Source organism: Artemia sp. Qi Xiang Cuo, chromosome 18 (assembly GCF_049724085.1).
Source record: "Artemia sp. Qi Xiang Cuo chromosome 18, ASM4972408v1, whole genome shotgun sequence".
Taxonomy (NCBI): domain Eukaryota; kingdom Metazoa; phylum Arthropoda; class Branchiopoda; order Anostraca; family Artemiidae; genus Artemia; species Artemia sp. Qi Xiang Cuo.
The window spans coordinates 28,525,310-28,543,980 of record NC_142811.1 but is presented as its reverse complement, the minus strand read 5'-3'; the positions used below and the strand labels follow the sequence as shown (position 1 = coordinate 28,543,980).

General features: G+C 35.4%; 1 protein-coding gene across 1 annotated transcript in view; it reads left to right on the top strand.

Annotated features, from left to right (window-relative positions):
- Positions 1-3,959: 3,959 nt before the first annotated feature.
- Positions 3,960-18,671, top strand: part of LOC148941391 (nonsense-mediated mRNA decay factor SMG7-like) — a 73,293-nt gene continuing 58,581 nt past the window's right edge. Inside the window, exons 1-3 of the mRNA XM_089104072.1 lie at positions 3,960-4,116; positions 13,030-13,240; positions 18,472-18,596. Of these exons, the coding sequence (XP_088960198.1) occupies positions 4,091-4,116; positions 13,030-13,240; positions 18,472-18,596 (362 nt within the window). The 5' untranslated portion in view covers positions 3,960-4,090. The remainder of the gene's footprint in view (positions 4,117-13,029; positions 13,241-18,471; positions 18,597-18,671) is intronic.

Sequence of the window (18,671 nt, the reverse complement as noted above, 5' to 3'; positions counted from 1 at the left end):
TCAGCAATTTTTAACAACATACACCATTTTAAAAATCTGGACACAAATAGTACTGTTTAACTTAGTTTCATACCTCCTCTAGTTGACCTGAAATGGAAAACTTGATATCATTCGCAAAAAAATCTGTTTAGTTTCTCTTTGATAGCTTTGATACACTTACACTATTTTGATTTGGTTAAATTTTAAGAGCAGAAGTTGCCTCGAAAGTTTGAACATAATACCCTTAGTCGTTTTTGGGATACTACTGAGATGCCTTATTGGGAATTAGCATTATCACAGTGCATTTTGATTTAATCTTAAGGCAACATTTATTTTTTAAACATAATGGGCAAATGGGAGGGTGGGAATCGAAAAGAGATTAGTTGCCCTCCAATCACTTTCGACTATTAAAAGGGCATCAGCCCTTTCTATTTTCAATCGAATGAGCCCCTTTCGAAGTTCCAACGAGAACTCCTTCTAAACGAAGTGCCCTGGTCTCAACAACAACAAAAAATATTACTTATCACTTTCGACTATTAAAAAGGGCACTAGCCCTTTGATTTTCAAATCGATTGAGCCCTTTTCTGAAGTTTCTACGACAAAGTCCTCTATAAAAACCTTATATGCCCCAGGGCGTAACTTAAAACCCTTGCCCTGAGGGCTTTGGCGGAGTATCCTCCTCAAAAACATATTTTCTATCTGTAAATCAACAACGTTGAACAACATGGCTATCTCAAAATTTTTATTGGATGTGTTCGGGGGAATGATGGGCTTGGGGGGGAGGCAAGTTGCCCTCCAATCACTTTTGACTATTAAATAGGGCACTAGCCCGTTGAATTTCCAATCGAATGAGCTTTTTTCAAGTTTCTACGACAACACCTTCTACAAAAACATTATATGCCCCCTGGGCATAACTTTAAACCCTTGCCCCGAGGGTTGTGGGAAAGTGTCCTCCTCAAAAACATATTTTCTATTTGGAAATCAACTATGCTGAACAAAATGGCTATCTCAAAATTTTGATTGGATGTATTTGGAGGAATGATGGGCGTGGGGGGGGGGGGGGCTAGTTGCCCCCAATCACTTTTGACTATGAAAAGGGGTATTTGCCCTTTGAATTTCCAATTAAATGACCCTGTTTTGATGTTTTTACGTCAACGCCTTCTATAAAAACCTTATATGCCCCCAGGGCATTACTTAAAACCCTTGCCCTGAGGGTTGTGGGTTAGTGTCCTTCTCAAAAACATATTTTCTATCTGGAAATCAACTACGTTGAACAAAATGGCTATCTCAAAATTTTGATTGGATGTGTTTGGGGGAATTATGGGAGTAGGGGGGGGATAGTAGCCCTCCAATCCCTTTCGACTATTAAAAAGGATACTAGCCACTCCCATTTCTAATCGAATAAGCCCTTTTCGATGTTTCTGCGACGACTCCTTCGATACGAAGTACCCGGGTATGGTGAAAAAAAACAACAAAAAACAACACATTGAGCCCACATCGTTATTTACTTAGGCAGCGCTAGCGCGCTGCCTATGGAAAGATGGGCGTGAGAGGGGTTAGTTACCGTCCAATCACTTTCAACTATTAAAAAGGGCACTACCCCTTTGAATTTCCAGTCGAATAAGCCTTTTTTGAAGTTTCTACGACAATGTCTTCTATAAAACATTATATGCCCCCAGGGCATATTGGAGGACTAGTTGCCCTCCAATCACTTTCGACTATTAAAAAGGGCACTAGCCACTCCAATTTGCAATCGAATGAGCCCTTTTCAAACTTTCTACGACAACTCCTTCGATACGAAGTGCCCGGGTATTGGGAAAAAAAACAACACATTTTGCCCACATCGTTCTTTACTTAGGCCACTCCAATTTCCAATCGAATGAGCCCTTTTCGAAGTTTCTACGACGAATCCTTTGATACGAAGTGCCAGGGTATGGAGAAAAAAAACAAAAAACAACACATTATGCCCACATCGTTCTTTACTTAGGTAGCGCTAGCGCGCTGCCTATGAAAAGAAATGTGTATGAAAATGATTGGATGTGTTTTGGGGAATTATGGGCGTGGGGGGGCTAGTAGCCCTCCAATCACTTTCGACTATTAAAAAGTGCACTAGCCACTCCAATTTCCAATGGAATGAGCCCTTTTCGAAGTTTCTACGACGACCTCTTCGATACGAAGTGCCCGGGTATGGAGAAAAAAAACAAAAAACAACACATTGTGCCCACATCGTTCTTTACTTTGGCAGCGTTAGCGCGCTGCCTATGAAAAGGGGGGCGTGAGAGGGGGTTAGTTACCGTCCAATCACTTTCAACTATTAAAAAGGGCACTAGCCCTTTGAATTTCCAATCGAATGAGCCTTTTTTGAAGTTTCTATGACAACGCCTTCTATAAAAACCTTACATGCCCCCAGGGCATATTGGAGGGCTAGTTGCCCTCCAATCACAATCTACTACTAAAAAGGGCACTAGCCACTTCAATTTTCAATCGAATGAGCCCTTTTCTAACTTTCTACGACAACTCCTTCGATACGAAGTGCCCGGGTATGGAGAAAAAAATACAACACATTGTGGCCACATCGTTCTTTACTTAGGCAGCGCTAGCGCGCTGCCTATGAAACTCTTAATTTGGGAACATATTGAACCCTTAAATTGTTTTAAATCAACAAAATGAGTTCGCTTATAAATTGTGTGAGGATTAGCTCAATATCTAGATTTAAATTAACCCTCAAGGCTAGTATTAAAATTACACGCTCTTAAAGATGATTAACTTATGGCACTATTGTTAAAAGGGATTTGAGTAAGCTGCAGACGACACGAAAACTGGAACTTGTAACAAAGAGAAATAAAAAGAGAAGAAAGAAAGAGTTCTTGGAAGGTAAAAGCTGTCTAAACTTCCTTTCGAGTCAAGTTTTTTTAAATTTGTTACTCAAATGAACACTTTTTCCAAATTTTCTGTCACTGCTAAGCCTGACGACAACTGTCAAACAAAATGAACATACACCTTCTTGGGAGGAACACAGGACTAAATTTGACCAAAATTTATAATTTTATTTATCATAAGAGCAGAGGAGAGTGCACAGTCCAGAATAAACTCTCTCGAAGAGCAATACAGAGACAGCCCTATCGCATGTAGACTTCAAAATCTATTTGTAGAACAGGCACCTCCCGACTCGTTACTAACATACTCAAATGAGATCCACTCATGGATTACAATCCTTAGACAAATACAAAGGAGTTTAGAAAAAATTATATTGCTATGATTAATCAAGCTATTTGCTACACACGGGTAGAAATTCAAAGATTTGCAACAAGTTTAGACATTTCTAAAATCAGAGATTTGGGTCATTTACAAACACTTCTAAAAGAAGCCTTTTTTCAAGGATTTACTTGTAAATTGGAAAAATTTCTCTAACATCCTCACCAAAGTACAGTCACAGGCCTAGCTATCAATAAGGGACAAGAATTTCCACAATGTGTAAAGGAACCATAAGCCGTTTTTTCAGCTAGAACGACGTTTTTAGAATGGCAAAATAAAACGCAGCACAACCCAAAACATCTTCGTAAAACTAAAGAGCTAAGCACATGTAGCTGATTTCAGGAACCGATTTCAGCAAGGGTGTATTCCACGTCTAGTGATTCTAATTAATGATGATAAGAGACGGGGCTTAGTGATGTTTTTCGGTGATTAATCATAATTAATTACGTTCTAGACAAGTAATGTACTAAGGTTTTTGAGCTTTAGGCATGTAATTAATCGTATTTAACGATTATCTTAAATTATTTGTAATTAATGATGATTAATCATCGAAAAACGTCACTAAGCCCCGCCTCTTATCATCATTAATTATAATCACTCAACGTTGAATACATTCTTGCTGAAATCGGTTCCCGAAATCAGCTACGTGTGCCTACCCTACGTCGCTTTAGAATGACGAACGGCGAAAATGAACACAGCTAATGGTCAAATTGAAATGAACCTTATTGGCTGTTCAGCAGCAACAAAGATAAAATGCTTGCTAAATCATGACAAATTCAAATAAATTCAGAGTAAACTGCTCTTTGGCTTGAAAAAAAAGTACTGATGAGTTTTGAATATCATATTTTCACCACTAATGAAAAGCAAAGAAGAATTGAAAAGGTGGGTCATGTTTGTGACAGTTATCTTTTTAGCCTACCCTTAATGGCTAGGCCATTCAGGATAAGTGTTTGCTAATGCTCAATTTGGGAGCCAGCTAGCTCTACTTTTCATAAAATGGTAAAATTCTACTTTAGTTACTTTTGACTATCTTGGAAAGGGGTTGGGTTAAGAAAATGAACCTTTCAGGGATGGTTCTACAGGCTAAAGTATGTCCCGGGAAGATATTTTGAAGTACCCACCTCCACTTCTTCTCCCTCTAGAGTGTCCTGACCTTTGATGACCTTTAAAAATATGTGAGTTATAGAAGTGAAACCTTGCAAGATAGATCTTCTGCTTAAATGAAGTACAACAAAATTTTTTTTCAGCTTCACAATTTTGCTCAATCCCAATTTATAAGGTTTTAAAGATATGCAAATACATTTCCTAAATTTTTGAAATAAACTATTTATATGGCTTAAAATTCTGCTCAAATAACTGAAATTGCATTTTCAGAGCTAAAGCCAGAGAAAAAGAAACTGATAACTGAAAATTAATGTAAAATGTTGTTTTGTCAAAATTTCAATGGGTATAGACCTGTCATGTAGCAAAATTTCAGGACCCTCTAGAGGGAGAAGGAGTGGAGGTAGGTACTTCAAAATACCTTCCCGGGACATACTTTAGCCTGTAGACCAATCCCTGAAAGTTTCATTTTTCTAACCTAACCCCATTCCAAGATAGCCAAAAGTAGCTAAAGTAGAATTTTACCCATAATTTTCTGATCATAATAGGGTATGGATATATTCCAGAGTGAGCTAGAATAAGCTGTAGACTAGTTGAGTTCTTTTGAATGTTTTGAAGTTTAGCTAAGGCCAGCCAATTAGCCTAGGCCTATGTCTAGATGGATAGCTTTAGAAACCTTTTGGGTTAACTTAAACTTGCCTAGAGAACTAACTGGAGAGAATAGAACATTTTAAGAAAACAATTCTTACTTCATAATAGCCTAGCCTATGAAGAATAATCATAGTTAACACTTTTTGCATGCAGTCTTGCTAATTTGGTAAATTTTTACCAAATCATATTATTGACTTACAAATAAAATAAATATACCATTCAATGCCTTTTGGTAAATATCTACCAAACCATATTATTGACTTATGCTTAAAGTGAATAGGCCTATACCACTTGATGCCTTTTTTATGCTGATTTCAAATATAATAATCATTTCTATCAGAAATTTTAAACTTATTGTAAAGTTTAAACTTACGGCTAATTTACAAAACAAACAAAATTTGCCCCCACCCCCTAATGAAGAAATATACACCCTGAATTGGTATATTTGGGGTGGGGCTGAAATTCATTTCCAATAGAAATGATTATCATATTTGTAGTTAGCATAAAAAAGGCATTGAGTAGTATATCCACTTTATGAGTAAGTCAATAATATGATTTGGTACATATTTACCTGCCTTTTTTATGCTGATGATGAATATAATAATCATTTTTGTCAGAAACAAATTTTAGCCCCCCCCCCTATGTAACCTAACTAATACATAAAGTTTAAACTTACCTCTCATTCACATCAGAAATAAAATTTACCTCCACCCCCAACACTTTGAAATTATTTCAGGCAAAAGAATATACTCAAAAATCTTACTCATAAAGCAAGATGCAGTAATTGGTCTGTAGTTTGAGCATGAATCTGGATCTTTAACTTGTTTAAGTATAGGCATGACACTACTGGAAAGAAAACTATCAGGAACAAGAGATTCAGCTATATCCTATGAATCTGATATAATAACTGCCGGTAGTTCAACAATAATAGGCAATCATAAGCAAAATTCCCATAACATAGGTCATCACAATCAAGAGAATCTGATCTTTTTACTTTCTTCAGCATCCAATATAAATCACTCACACTTATTACAAGAACTCTATCCTGGCAGGACCAAACTAAGTAGATTAGGAAAATGTTTCTGAACATACTGTTTAAATACAGAAAATATGTCAATATAATGGCACACAAAATTCATAAGGTTTAATTTTGACTGAGCTGGGGGAGTACACTTACTGCTGTTGATAACTTTATTCCAGTTCATTTTACTATTTGGAACATCCTGACACATTGAGCCTTGCATTACATAAAGAGGATTTGTATTCTTTCTTTGTTTTTTTGCTTGACTGTAAACACAGTACTGGAAGAAGTTTGATTGTAAGCATTCCAATATGTCACTATTCATATCCTTGGCTAGGATCCAATCAACATTTTTATCTGCAAATTTTTTGAAAAGAGATCTCAGTTTATGGCATTCCACAGTCACAATCAAAACTTTGCACAGTTCTTTACTTTTTTCACTTCTGGATGTATATTCCACAGGGGCATGCAAGACACAGAATGCACATGCTCAATGAGAACTTCAGCTTTTGTGGCCAACTTCAGACATTCCACAATCTGGTAATAATACAAATTAAGGTCTTCCTTTGAATCAGGGCAATTAATTGAAGTCTGGAGCAATTCAAACAGCGCTTTAATAGCTGAGAGTAGAGTGCATAAAGTAGTAATATACATCTCAAAATTTATCCAATTCCAATTGGGCTTTTGATACTATTTTGAATGAGGGCTTGAACATCAGGGGGCTCAATTATGCAGGAAATAAGGAGATGGTTATCATTAATTTTATCTTCATCAACAGACACCTTGGATTTAATTAGACTGAACTTAGACACAATAATATGGTTGAGGTTGGATTTAATTGAGCCTTGATTATGAATGTAATAAGCCAGGTTCTTGCAGCAACATGATAGAAACTTGGTAGAGACTCCTAGCAGGAGTTCAGAGCAATCAGCTGAGGTCAATATGTCAGTATTCATATCCTTGGCTAGGATCCAATCAACATTTTTACCTGCAAATTTTGTGAAGAGATTTCAGAATGGCAAGCTTTAGCAAAAGCAGTAAATGACTGAGTATTTTGAAGATTGCATGGGAGATATACATTTACAAAAGCCATGTTATTACACTGGATTGCTAGAATCATAGCATCAGAATAAATTTGCATAGACTGATATCCTGACCAAATGAAGACAGCAGTGTGGCAGTCTTTCTTGCTTCTTGAATAAATATATCATGTGTAGCAGACCATCTTAAACTGTTTGTATTAGCTTTAGAAAGTAGATGCTCCTGTAAAAATATAACATCCAAATTTAGCAGCTTATCAATTAGGATATCCTTATCTTTGGTACCATTAATGTTCAAAAAAACAAATTTTAAGGCTGAAGAAGAAGTCATCATAATGTCTTGGCAAGTCCATTTCTCAATACTGAGTATTTTAAACTAAAAGAAACATAATTTCCTCCACAATTGGCATACTTAGTAGCAGCTGAGCAAGGGTTGTCTGTGGTGTTTTCATGAGCCCCAGCACAGCAGGAACATTTCGGTAAATTAGGAGAACATGGGCATATAGCAATAGGGTGATCTACCCCTTAGCACCAGAAACAGCAATGCAGTAATTCTTGATAGATTTCAACATGAAATAGCTCATACTCAAGTCTGAGACCATGGTTAATTGCACTTTTCTGTGCTAGCTGATCCAAAAATTCCAAACAAAAACATTTTGAATGTCCTATTTTTATAGCACAAGCTAGTACCAGTATGCTTTCCTTTAGAGATGATTCTGTTACATTTTCAGGGATACCCCAAACAATACCAAGTGCTTTTTTGTCAAAGACTGGTTTGAACATTAAGTAGGCTCTTAAAGGCTTAGGCAGCAAGGGATATGGCTAACTGGCTATCTTGAGTAACTACAATCCACTTTTTATTCTTAATGTCAGTTTTTAGACTTAAAATCCCTTCATAACCTTCAAGAGTATCCAATTCATCTTTTTGGAAACCAGGATCACTTAAATCAGTAGGGACATTTTTCACAATTACTGCATACATAGGTTTATCTTTAACTGAAAGGGGAGCAGCACAGGGGAAAGGCAGCTGGGTTTGAAGCTTTTCTGACAAAGCACATAATTTCTTTGCCTTACTACTAAGCATGGAATAGGCTGAAGCTGGAATTATTGGCATTTCACTTGCATTTCTTATCACAAAATTCAGCACATTTATATCTTCAGAGTCACATCTTTCAAATGCTGCAATAATATCAGCAATATTATTTTGTTGGGCATTATTGCCAACTCGCCTGGGCAGAACTTCCCTTGGAAAAATATCCTGGAGGAAAAGCTTTCTCACATCCAATACACCAGTAGCCAAAAAAAATCCAAAGCATGGTCTTTAATTGAATTGTGGGAAATCCCTTGTTTGAGATTTTTCTGTATGAAAGAAAGCAGTGGGTCAGAGTCTTTGGTGAAGGTGCTGGAGCTTTCTACTCTGAAATAGCAGAGGTTTTAAGTGAGGTGCCTCAAGGAACTGTTTTGGGGCCTATGCTCTTCAATAGCTACATTAACAATGCTCCAAGAAACATTAACAATAAACTTAGCCTGTATGCTGATGACTTGAAACTTATTGGTCATGTTGACACACAGCAGGGAGTGGCCTCATTACAGTCAAACAGCTTCTGCAGATGGGCCAATATATGGAGGCTTGAGTTTAATGTTGAAAAGTGTAAGTTTCACCATTTTAGAGGAAATAACCCATGATGGTATGACTCAATATCATCAAAGCATGGTGAGAGACAACCAATTTCTGAAAGTACATCAGAAAAAGATTTGGGAGTTGTTGTAGATGAAGACATTAAATTCAACTGGCACATTCAAGCTTTAGTAGCAGGGACTAACCAAACTCTTGGTATCATCCAACACACAAGCACCAGTAGATCCTCAGCAATATTTACTAAACTCTACAATAGCTTGTTGGGATCAAAATTGGAGTTTGAATGTACATTGTCACCCCAATTAATAACACAGACCAGATGGCTCTCAAATCTGTCCAAAGACAGGCAACAAAATGTGTAAAGAGCCTCAAAGATAAAAGAGTATGAATGCCAACTGCAGAAGCTACCAACTCTAACATACTGTCAACAAAGAGGGGACATGATAATGACCTACAAGCTGCTGTAGCCTGACAACAAAGAAATGTTTGAGCCTCCCCAGTTGTCAAATACCAGAGGTCATTCAGCAAAGCGGTTCTATAAGTGTTCCATGACAGGAGAGAGAAGCCATTTCTTCTACAACTGTATCATAAGTCTGTGGAACAGTCTAAGCAAGATAATAGTGGAATCAACAACCTTCAACAGCTTCAAGACAAATCTTGACAAGGACTGGGCAATTAAACCATAGCTTACACAATGGGACACAGCAGATGTCCTGTAGCCCTGTCATCACTGATGGGCATATACTGGATTTTTGCATATTGCTAACAAGTACAATTTAAGGTAACATGTTCCATTCTCTCCAGTCTGTTCTCTTGGCAAATACCCATATTTATGTAATTTAGATAGGAAGAAATTTAGTACATCCTTTGATGCTTTTTTATGCTCTTTCCAAATTCAATAGTCACTAAAACTTGGAATGAACACAATTATTCCATTTATGAGGGAGCTGCCCCCTTTTCAATTCCTTGTTTTTTATGCTAAAGCCTTAAAATTTCTTTAAAAATACTTCTTAGTATTTTAAAATTCTAATCAAGCTACTTTGTGCTATCTTGGAAAGGGATTATGTTTGGAAAATGAGACTTCCAGTAATGAATCCAGAGCCAAAAGTATACTCTAGGAAGGTATTGCCAAACTACTATGTTAACCCTCTTTCTGGTTTCTAAGTTTTAGAAATTTGCATACTTGACATGTCTGACAGGTCTTCTGTTTTTTTTTCTCTAGTTTTAGTTTTGAATATGCAATTCCTGTTATTTTAGTAGAAATTTTAGCCATATCAATGAATTTTTTATTAATTTAGGAAATGTATTTGTAGATCTTTTAAAATGGGATTGAGCAAAGTTGTGAAGCTGAAAATACTCTTCTTGTACTTCATTTAAGCAGATGATCTATTTTGCAAGGTTTCACTTTTATAGCCTAACACAAAGATATTTTAAAGATCAATGCCCTCTAGAGGGAGAAGAAATAGAGGTAGATACTTCAAAATATCTTCCCATGATATACTTTTGTCTATAGATCTATCCCTGAATGTTTCATTTTCCAAACCTAACCCCTTCCCAAGATAGGAAAAATTAGCTTGTCCAGTATTTTACCAAAAAGTCAAAGTTTAGCATAAAGAGTAAAGGATTGAGAAGGGTGTGCAACCTCTTGAATATTGCATAATTTCTGATAATTTTTTTAATCATACCATGCTACCCCCAAAGTTGCAATATTTTACCTATAGTTTCCTGTATAATCAATATATAGAAAACATTTATTTATTTTATTCAATACAGGAGGTAGCCATGGGCTTGTTGCAATACAAACAGAAGAAATGACAGCTCAAAAGCAACACTGCAAAACACAAAACGAAAAATATTCTTCAGCAAAAACAACTATATAACTAACTATATTACTGAAACTGTTTTTCATAGAACTCAGTTTCAATGAGAGCACTTTTAAAATGTTTGCACAGAAACTATGGTATCAGGTAAACTATTGCAAAGTTTTGTTGCTCAGTTAATAAAGCTACATTGACCTATTTTCTTGTGTGCTCATGGCTGATACAGTTTATACAAGTTTGGTCAAGTGGCTGAGTAATGACCAAGCTTGAAGAAATCAACCTAGTCCACATTATCAACATCCTTTATAACAGAATTTATTGATCAGGTCAAGCATTTTGCAAACTATTGACACATGTTTGTGAAACTTCAACTGGTTATCAAAGTGAATACCTAAATCCCTTACTGAATCTGCAGATGAAACAGGTGTATCACCAAGAAAATGATGATAAGTTGAGCTTTTCAAAAAGTGCAAAACATTTTGAATGGCTTATAAACATGGAGTTTGATTTACACCAGTCATTTAGGGCATTCAGATCCTTTTGAATAAGGGTAGCATCTACCAGGGAGGTGACACTTTTATACAGTTTTACATCATCCACAAACAGTTTGACAGTGGAGTGACAATTTTTAATTTTTTGCTCAACTTTTTGTTAAATAAATGAACTCCGAACAAATTATTTAACTTATTTTCCAAATTGTTAAAGCACTCCTCCTCCTACTCCCTCTGTCAAAAATTTCCTCCCCCTGGAAAATCCCTCCTCCCTGAAAATTTCTATGCATTCCAATAGTAATTAATTTATATAAACAATAGTCAAATTGCATAAATTCAGCCCTTTCCACAGGGACTGTGGGGGGGGGGATCATGTCATCCCCAGAAGCATAGTTATTGGGCCTTTCAACTATGTTGAACCAAATGGCTATTTCAAATTTTGAATTTTCTTTCTTTGGGATAAAAAGGGGGTTGCATGGGGCTACTTGCTATCCAATCTTTTTGGTTACTTAAAAAGGGCACTAGAACTTATAATTTCCATAAAATAAGCACTCTCCTGACTTTCTAGGACCATTGGTTTGGTATGGTTACCCCTGGGAAAAAGCAACTAAACACGCGTATGGGATCCTTCTTCTGGCAAAAAAAAAAAATTCCAAATTTTTGTAGATATGCTTGAAACATCTATGGTAGGGTTCACTGATATGCTGAATCTATTGGTGTGATTTTCATTAAGATTGCTTGACTTTTTGGGTGTGTTTCCTCCTTTTTCTAAAATCAGGTGAATCTGCTAGGGTTTGTAGCTTTTGATGATTAACATTAAACTTGATGAATTTTATATATTTGGAATATGCATGAAAAGCCTGTTCTTTTGATGGATTAATTGTTATAAAAATTCCATTTTTTAGAATTTTGATTAGCCTACTATTGGGCCAAATTGCTTCTTGCTTACAATTTATTACCATGAACTGTTTTAGAGCCATAAAAAGCTTTACAAATATTCCTTTTATGAGCTAGTAAAAACTATCAATCAAAATCAAACGAATATTATTTTTTTTTAATTTCCACAAGAGGTTCCTAAGAAAAGTAAAGAATAATGTTAAGCCTATGATGAGCAGAAATAAAGCCAAATAGTAATTCAAGCATAAGACAAACATGAATCACCATCAATAATGAAATGGAGCACAGGACAAACAAGAATTACAATAAATAATCAAGTCAAAATTAAGACAAGCAAACTCCCACCAACAGGAGTAGGGCTTCTTGACCCAATGAAGAAGTTAAATATCAGGTTTAAAAATGGCTTTGAGATCAACCCAAAGAATGTTATATCAGAGGCATACACAGATTAGAAGAACAATGAAACAAGTGTGTAAACATTGCTGGGCATTAGGTTGAAAAGTGGCCAAAGGTTTGTCTAGATTAAATAAATCATTTCTTAGCTACAGCAGTTGCATTACTTATTATTACCCTCATATATTAAACTTTCAACCTGTATTTAATTAATTATTTTCAGTTATCCTGGTTATTATGATAATTTTCTTTCTTTTTTGTTCATATTGAAACATGCTTCAAAATAAAAATTGCTTTCAGTAAAGGGCAAATAACATTCTGGTCTTTAGAAGGCAGTATTTAGTCCTGCTCCTTTTTAATGTAGTTTCTGTTTGTTTTATGTTTAATTGATTATTTATTATAATTTCTGTGCATTCTGGGTTTCATTTACTTATTGATGGTAATCTATGTTTGGCTTTCCCCTAATCATGCTGTAGAATAGAAAACACAACTAAAAAGAAAGATTAAAAGTGCATAACTTTGAAAAAATATAGCCCATTAGACATTTTCTCATGTATCAAAATTTCTCAGAAGAATCTACAGACTTTATTGCTCTCTTTTTTTCATAGATAGTATGGCTTTTAATTGTATAAAAAGGCTTTAAAAAGGATTAATAGGCTTTAAAAAGGATCATAGTCATTAATGAATCAATAACTTACCAATATTTGAACAAAGCATAATCTATTGCATTGCCTTTTTTCAGAGATATTGCTCGGTTAAAAAATGACCTGAGCAATATAGCTCTAAGTGATGAACTACTCATTGCCAAGATAGAAGATCTCCAAGAACACTATGGTTGCCTATTATTACAAGATTTGGATCAGTCACTTGATGATAAGCTTGAACTTGACCTGTGGAACTATTGTTTTAAGGGACCAATTTCAAAATTTCAATCAAAGATGTCTAACCGAAAGGTAAGCAACCTTATTTACTTGGTTTTAGAAGGCATTAAAAAAGTCATCTTGTCAAAGTAAAAAACTTTGACTTCATTGTGGGAAAATGTAATATGTTGGGGCTCTTACCTGGATAGAGGGGAGAGTGGGGGACTGTGTTGTCTGAAGGACCCTATTTTTCACCAAGAAAAAATTGTGGTTGACAATGCAAGTTTTTCCATTTTGCACCTCACTACCTCAGACCAATACATTCAAGAGGCGGTGGTTTTCAAATTCATGAGGCGGTGGTTTTCAAATTCATGGTAGCTTTGCTCAGTTAGTGCAGAAGAGGGGAAAAATTAGCCATGAAAATTAGGAATTAGAAAAAGAATGCTTAAAATTTAGGCAAGTAGTGTCTGCTAGAATCCTGTTAGAAACATAAGACTGAGTTTCATAGGGTGATGGAGAGAACCTGACAGAAAACAGGAATGAGCAGCATCTTGGTGATGAATCATTCAGTTGCACAATCTTACTATGACAGCATTTGCAATCTTGTCATCAGATTGTTCCCAACAGTGCCCATGTGCCTTGGGATGTACTGGTGACTTGTTGTTGTTTCATGGAAAGAGAGCTGAATAATTTAGTATGAGAAACATCAGTATCCAACTTGTTTGAGGAGCTAAATGCTAGTAATTTAAGAGGGAATTAAGAGTCAGATTAAAGATGATAACCCTTTGAATTTTGTGATGAATTTGAGTTATGTTCAAGAGCTGTTAAAGAGTCAATGCATTAATGGCTTCAAAGTTTTAAAAAGTCAGAATTCCTGGAAATGTTTAACTCTTAACCTGCTAACACCTGAACCATAAAGGCAAGTACTGTATAACTTTTAGGGCAGTCTCCTTGGCTTTGGGTACCTGTTTACCAAATATAAAGCAAATCTCAAGGGGTTTTAACCTGTTAGTCAGTTTCCTGACAAGCTACTGTGAAAGCAACCAATCTTATGCAAACAGTCACAGTTTAACTGCTTCACAGCTTAACTTCAATTTAAGTCACAGTTACCTTCTTTTTATGATGTATAGAAGAAGTAGAATTATTATCCATGGCTAAGTGATATAAATGCTAATAGTCAAAAAATTAAATATAGTACTAACCTTTGCTATCTGAAATTATTGTTGATGAGTCACTGAGTTTTAAAGGTCATAGTGCATGGATGAGTAGAACATTCTATAAGAATTTTTGTGTTGTTAGAAAGTTGAGCATATTTTTCTTTGCACATTTTTGTCAGTCACCTTATTCCTCCTTTGAATATGCTGAAAATGGCTATTAGAGTTTTGCCTGTGGCAGCTAGAAGTTGTCAGTAAAGCATTGTTACTCTGAACTTTGTATATTACGTTTTTGGTGAATTTGTCAATTCTATAATACTTTATTCAAGTATAATCATCATCTATAATTTTGCCTTCATTCTTTTCGCTGCTTCCCGCATGTATTTCTCTTCACAATTATGAAACTTGAAGACCATTGGTTAGCAGTTCGTTACTCAAAGACCATTAGTTGTAACTAGTAGATTGGGATTTGACATTATACATATGGGCCTATAATTTGGGAAGGCTTGATCAATGAGTCAAGATTGTGTATTGGAATTTTGTAACTCACTGTGTTAGTATTTTTTGAAGTTTAGGGTGTTTTTCTTAGCCATTTAAGGTGTTCATTATTTCTTTTTTTTTAATCACTGGCAGTATGTTTGTGTTGAGATTTTGTTAGTTTTCTGAGGTAGTTTGTGTGTCTGAGGCTGGTAATTCCACTTCTTTTCGTTTTTTTTGTATTCTTTCTCTTCTTTTAATCTTTATTTCGATTTAATTCTTTTCATTAATGTTGTTAGTGTGTGTAGTCCCTTACAGGCTATTCAATAAAAAAAACAAGTTTTTTTAACTGAAAGTAAGGAGCGACGTTAAAACTTAAAACGAACAGAAATTATTCCGTATATGAAAGGGGCTGTCCCCTCCTCAACGCCTCGCTCTTTACATTAAAATTCGACTTTCCCACGACTCTATTTTTTTTAAACAATGAAAAACTTTAGCGTAAAGAGCGAGGCGTTGAGGAGGGGACAGCCCCTTTCCTATACGGAATAATTTCTGTTCGTTTTAACGTCGTTCCTTACTTTCAGTTAAAAACACTTGTTTTTTTTATTTAATTTTTGAACGTTTTTGAATTAATGCAGATTTTGATTTTGACTCACCGTACATGAATAATTAAAAAAAAATTGAATATTAATTTTACTTTTATTTGGTTAAATGACTTTCTCGAAACCTGTTTAATTTTATTTACGAACGTTTTATTAGTAATAAATATACGTAACTTACGAATTAACTTACGTAACGAACATCTATATTCTTATTTTTTTAATACGTATATTAGAGGGTTCGCCCCCTTGTAAATACCTTTATCTTTAAGTTGAAGTTTGAATTGTGTACTATTGCTTTAAAAATAACACATTTCTCACAAGTGCTTTTAATAATAATAAATAGCTATTATGAAAGTACTAAATAATATTTGGCTTAAAGAGCGAGTTATTGACTATGGGATGAACCAAATCATATACGCAATGTTTTCTGTCGTTTTAAGTTTTGATGTTACTCCTTACTTTCAGTTAAGAAACTTGTTTTTTTATGTATAATTTCTGATCTTAAATTTAAATAATGCTGGGAAATCGGGCGCCCCCTTCATAGTAATGTCCCTTCTCCCATGAAAACTTCCTTCATGGTAAGATCCTCCCATATAACCCCCAACCCACTCACTCCCCCCACGACCAGAAAAAATCCCCTTTGAATACGTCTGTATAGTTCCCAATAACCAATACTATATGTAAACATTGGGCAAAGTTCATAACTTTCAGCCCTACCCCGGGACTTTGGGGGATTAAATTATCCTAAAATGCATAGTTAGCATATTTTTGACCATGCTGAACAAGATGGATATCTCAAAATTTTGATTGGGCGGCTTTGGGGAAAAATGGGTTTGTCAGGAGGCCAAGTTGCCCTTCATTTTGTTGGTCATTTAAAAAAGGCACTAGAGCTTTTAGTTTCCGTTTAAGTAAGCCCTCTCGCGATATTCTAGGACCACTGGGTCGATACGATCACCCCTGAAAATAAAAAAATAAAAATAAATAAACACACATCCGTGATCTTTCTTTTGGCAAAAAAGGCAAAATTCCACATTTTTGTAGATAGGAGCTTGAAACCTCCCCAGTAGGGTTCTCTGATACGCTGAATATGACGTTGTGATTTTCATTCAGTTTCTATAGGGTGTAGGGGGTCTTTCCTCCTTTTTTTGAAAATAAGACAACATTTCCCATGCGCGTAACTTTTGATGGGTTGGCCTAAACTTGAAGAAACTTATATATTCGAAATTAACATTAAAATCTGATTTTTTTTTTGTGTCTATTGGTATCAAAATTCCGTTTTCTACAGTTTCGGTTACCATTGAGCCGGGTCGCTCCTTACTTACAGTTTGTTACCACGAACTGTTTGATAGCCTCTTGAGAATTGTCATTGATACATCTTTGTTTAAAGTAAATAAACCCCATACCTTATTAATCTTGCAAACAAAAACAGGCCATAGACCAGTAGGGGAAAAAAGGAGAATAATTACACAGAAATTTCGCATGTATCAGACAAGTCATCATCAGCGTGGAGAAGGAAGATTTTAAGACAAAACTGCATAAAAAACGAGAAAATTTAAAATTAAAGAAGAACAAGGGGAAAACAATCAAACCAAATCTAGACAATTGCTACTCCATGAAACAAACTCACTCCATTCCTGAACAACAACACAGAAGCAACTGAACAACTGTTGTTCTGAAGAATGAATTTTAATGTATATTCTACTTCTTTGGTTTGTTTCATTGACTAGCAGTTGTATATATTTGGTTTGATTCGTTTCTTTTTTTTTCTTGGATTTTCTTCCTTTTCTTATATATTTTTGTTTTTAAATCCTTTCTTTTCTATTTTGAGGATCCCCTATTTGATTTAGACAAAATATTTGCGTAATTATTCTCCCTTTTGTTTCTATTAGCTATAGACCCACTCCTGTTTTTAAGATTTTCTTCTTTAGTTTGTCATGGTCAACTAGTTTAGCTTAGATTTTTTTTATTTATTAATCCAAAGCAAACCAATGTTTATATTCGTCTTTCTCCACCTCTATGAGGTAAAACCTTGCAGCACTAAGGATTAGAATGCAACAGAGAAATCTTTCTAGCAAAGGGTTCATGTTTTTCACAAGTCCTTGCAGGTTTTCACAAGTTCAATAGAGTTACCGAGTAGTGTTTAACACAAGGGAACACTCAGGAGTATTGAATAGTTTCATGTTTGTAACAAATTATTCCTGAATTTCCTCTACCCAAGGAAAATGTTAAGCAACCCATGTAATATCTAGTCAAGTAAACTGTCTGTTGTAACGCTTCAGTTGTAAATCTGACACATAATCAGTGAAAATATGTTGTTGAGTTGCAGACGACAAATATTTCAAGCCAAATTTCAATGTCAGATCATGTCTTTTCTTTAAGGGTTGGTAGACATAATGCGCCGAGGCTATCTTCATAAATGGCATTTTGGCATACGAGAAAAATTTAGCACACTCGCTTTTGGATACCCTCGAGCTTATCAGTTTGACCCAAGATGAGGCCAGGTTGCCAAACTGGGCAAGTGTATGCCGTGGCTTGGTTTTAATATGAAACATAAATTTTAGTTGCTTTTGAGGAATCACGAATCAGCGCTATCTGGCATACGATCATGACAACAAGGCATATTTCTGAACTATTGGATTTGACATTAAATTCCATTTCAATTCCCTGTCAAGTGCAACACTAAGGATTTTAACCGTTTCCTGAACAGTGAGGTTAATTTCTTCAAGAGGCGCCAATTGACGTCTTATTATGACACTCATTATAATAGTTTTAGGTAGGTTTACAGTTTTTTATGATCGTCGAAGTCACGCGTCAGTGTAAGAAATACCTGTGAGGACGAAGGTTGTGTTAACTGGGACGAGAGAAATTTTAGTGCAAGACTAGACAAGTCTTCAGCAAACTTAATGATTCAGTCGACTTTTTAAATTGACTGAATCGATATTCCATGTTCCTTGATCTTCCCACTTACCTTATCAGAAATAATTGGAGGTTGAATACCTTAACCTTTTTTTTACTCTAGCCTTGTTCAAATGCCATTAACCATTCTTCAAAAACTTCTTGTTCATAATTAACTTTTGGTCTTACTTTCCAGGATCCGAAATACAGAGAACTGAAGTCAAGATATCAGCATATACTAGAGTTATCAATGGGGTTTTACCTCAGTCTACTTGAGTCCTTAAAGGAGCAAAATGACCTGGCATTCCCAGAACAGAAGAAGTAAGTTTTTTTTGTTTTTCTTTTACAAGACATATTTGAATTCGTCCGAATATATGCGAATATTTTAACACGGGA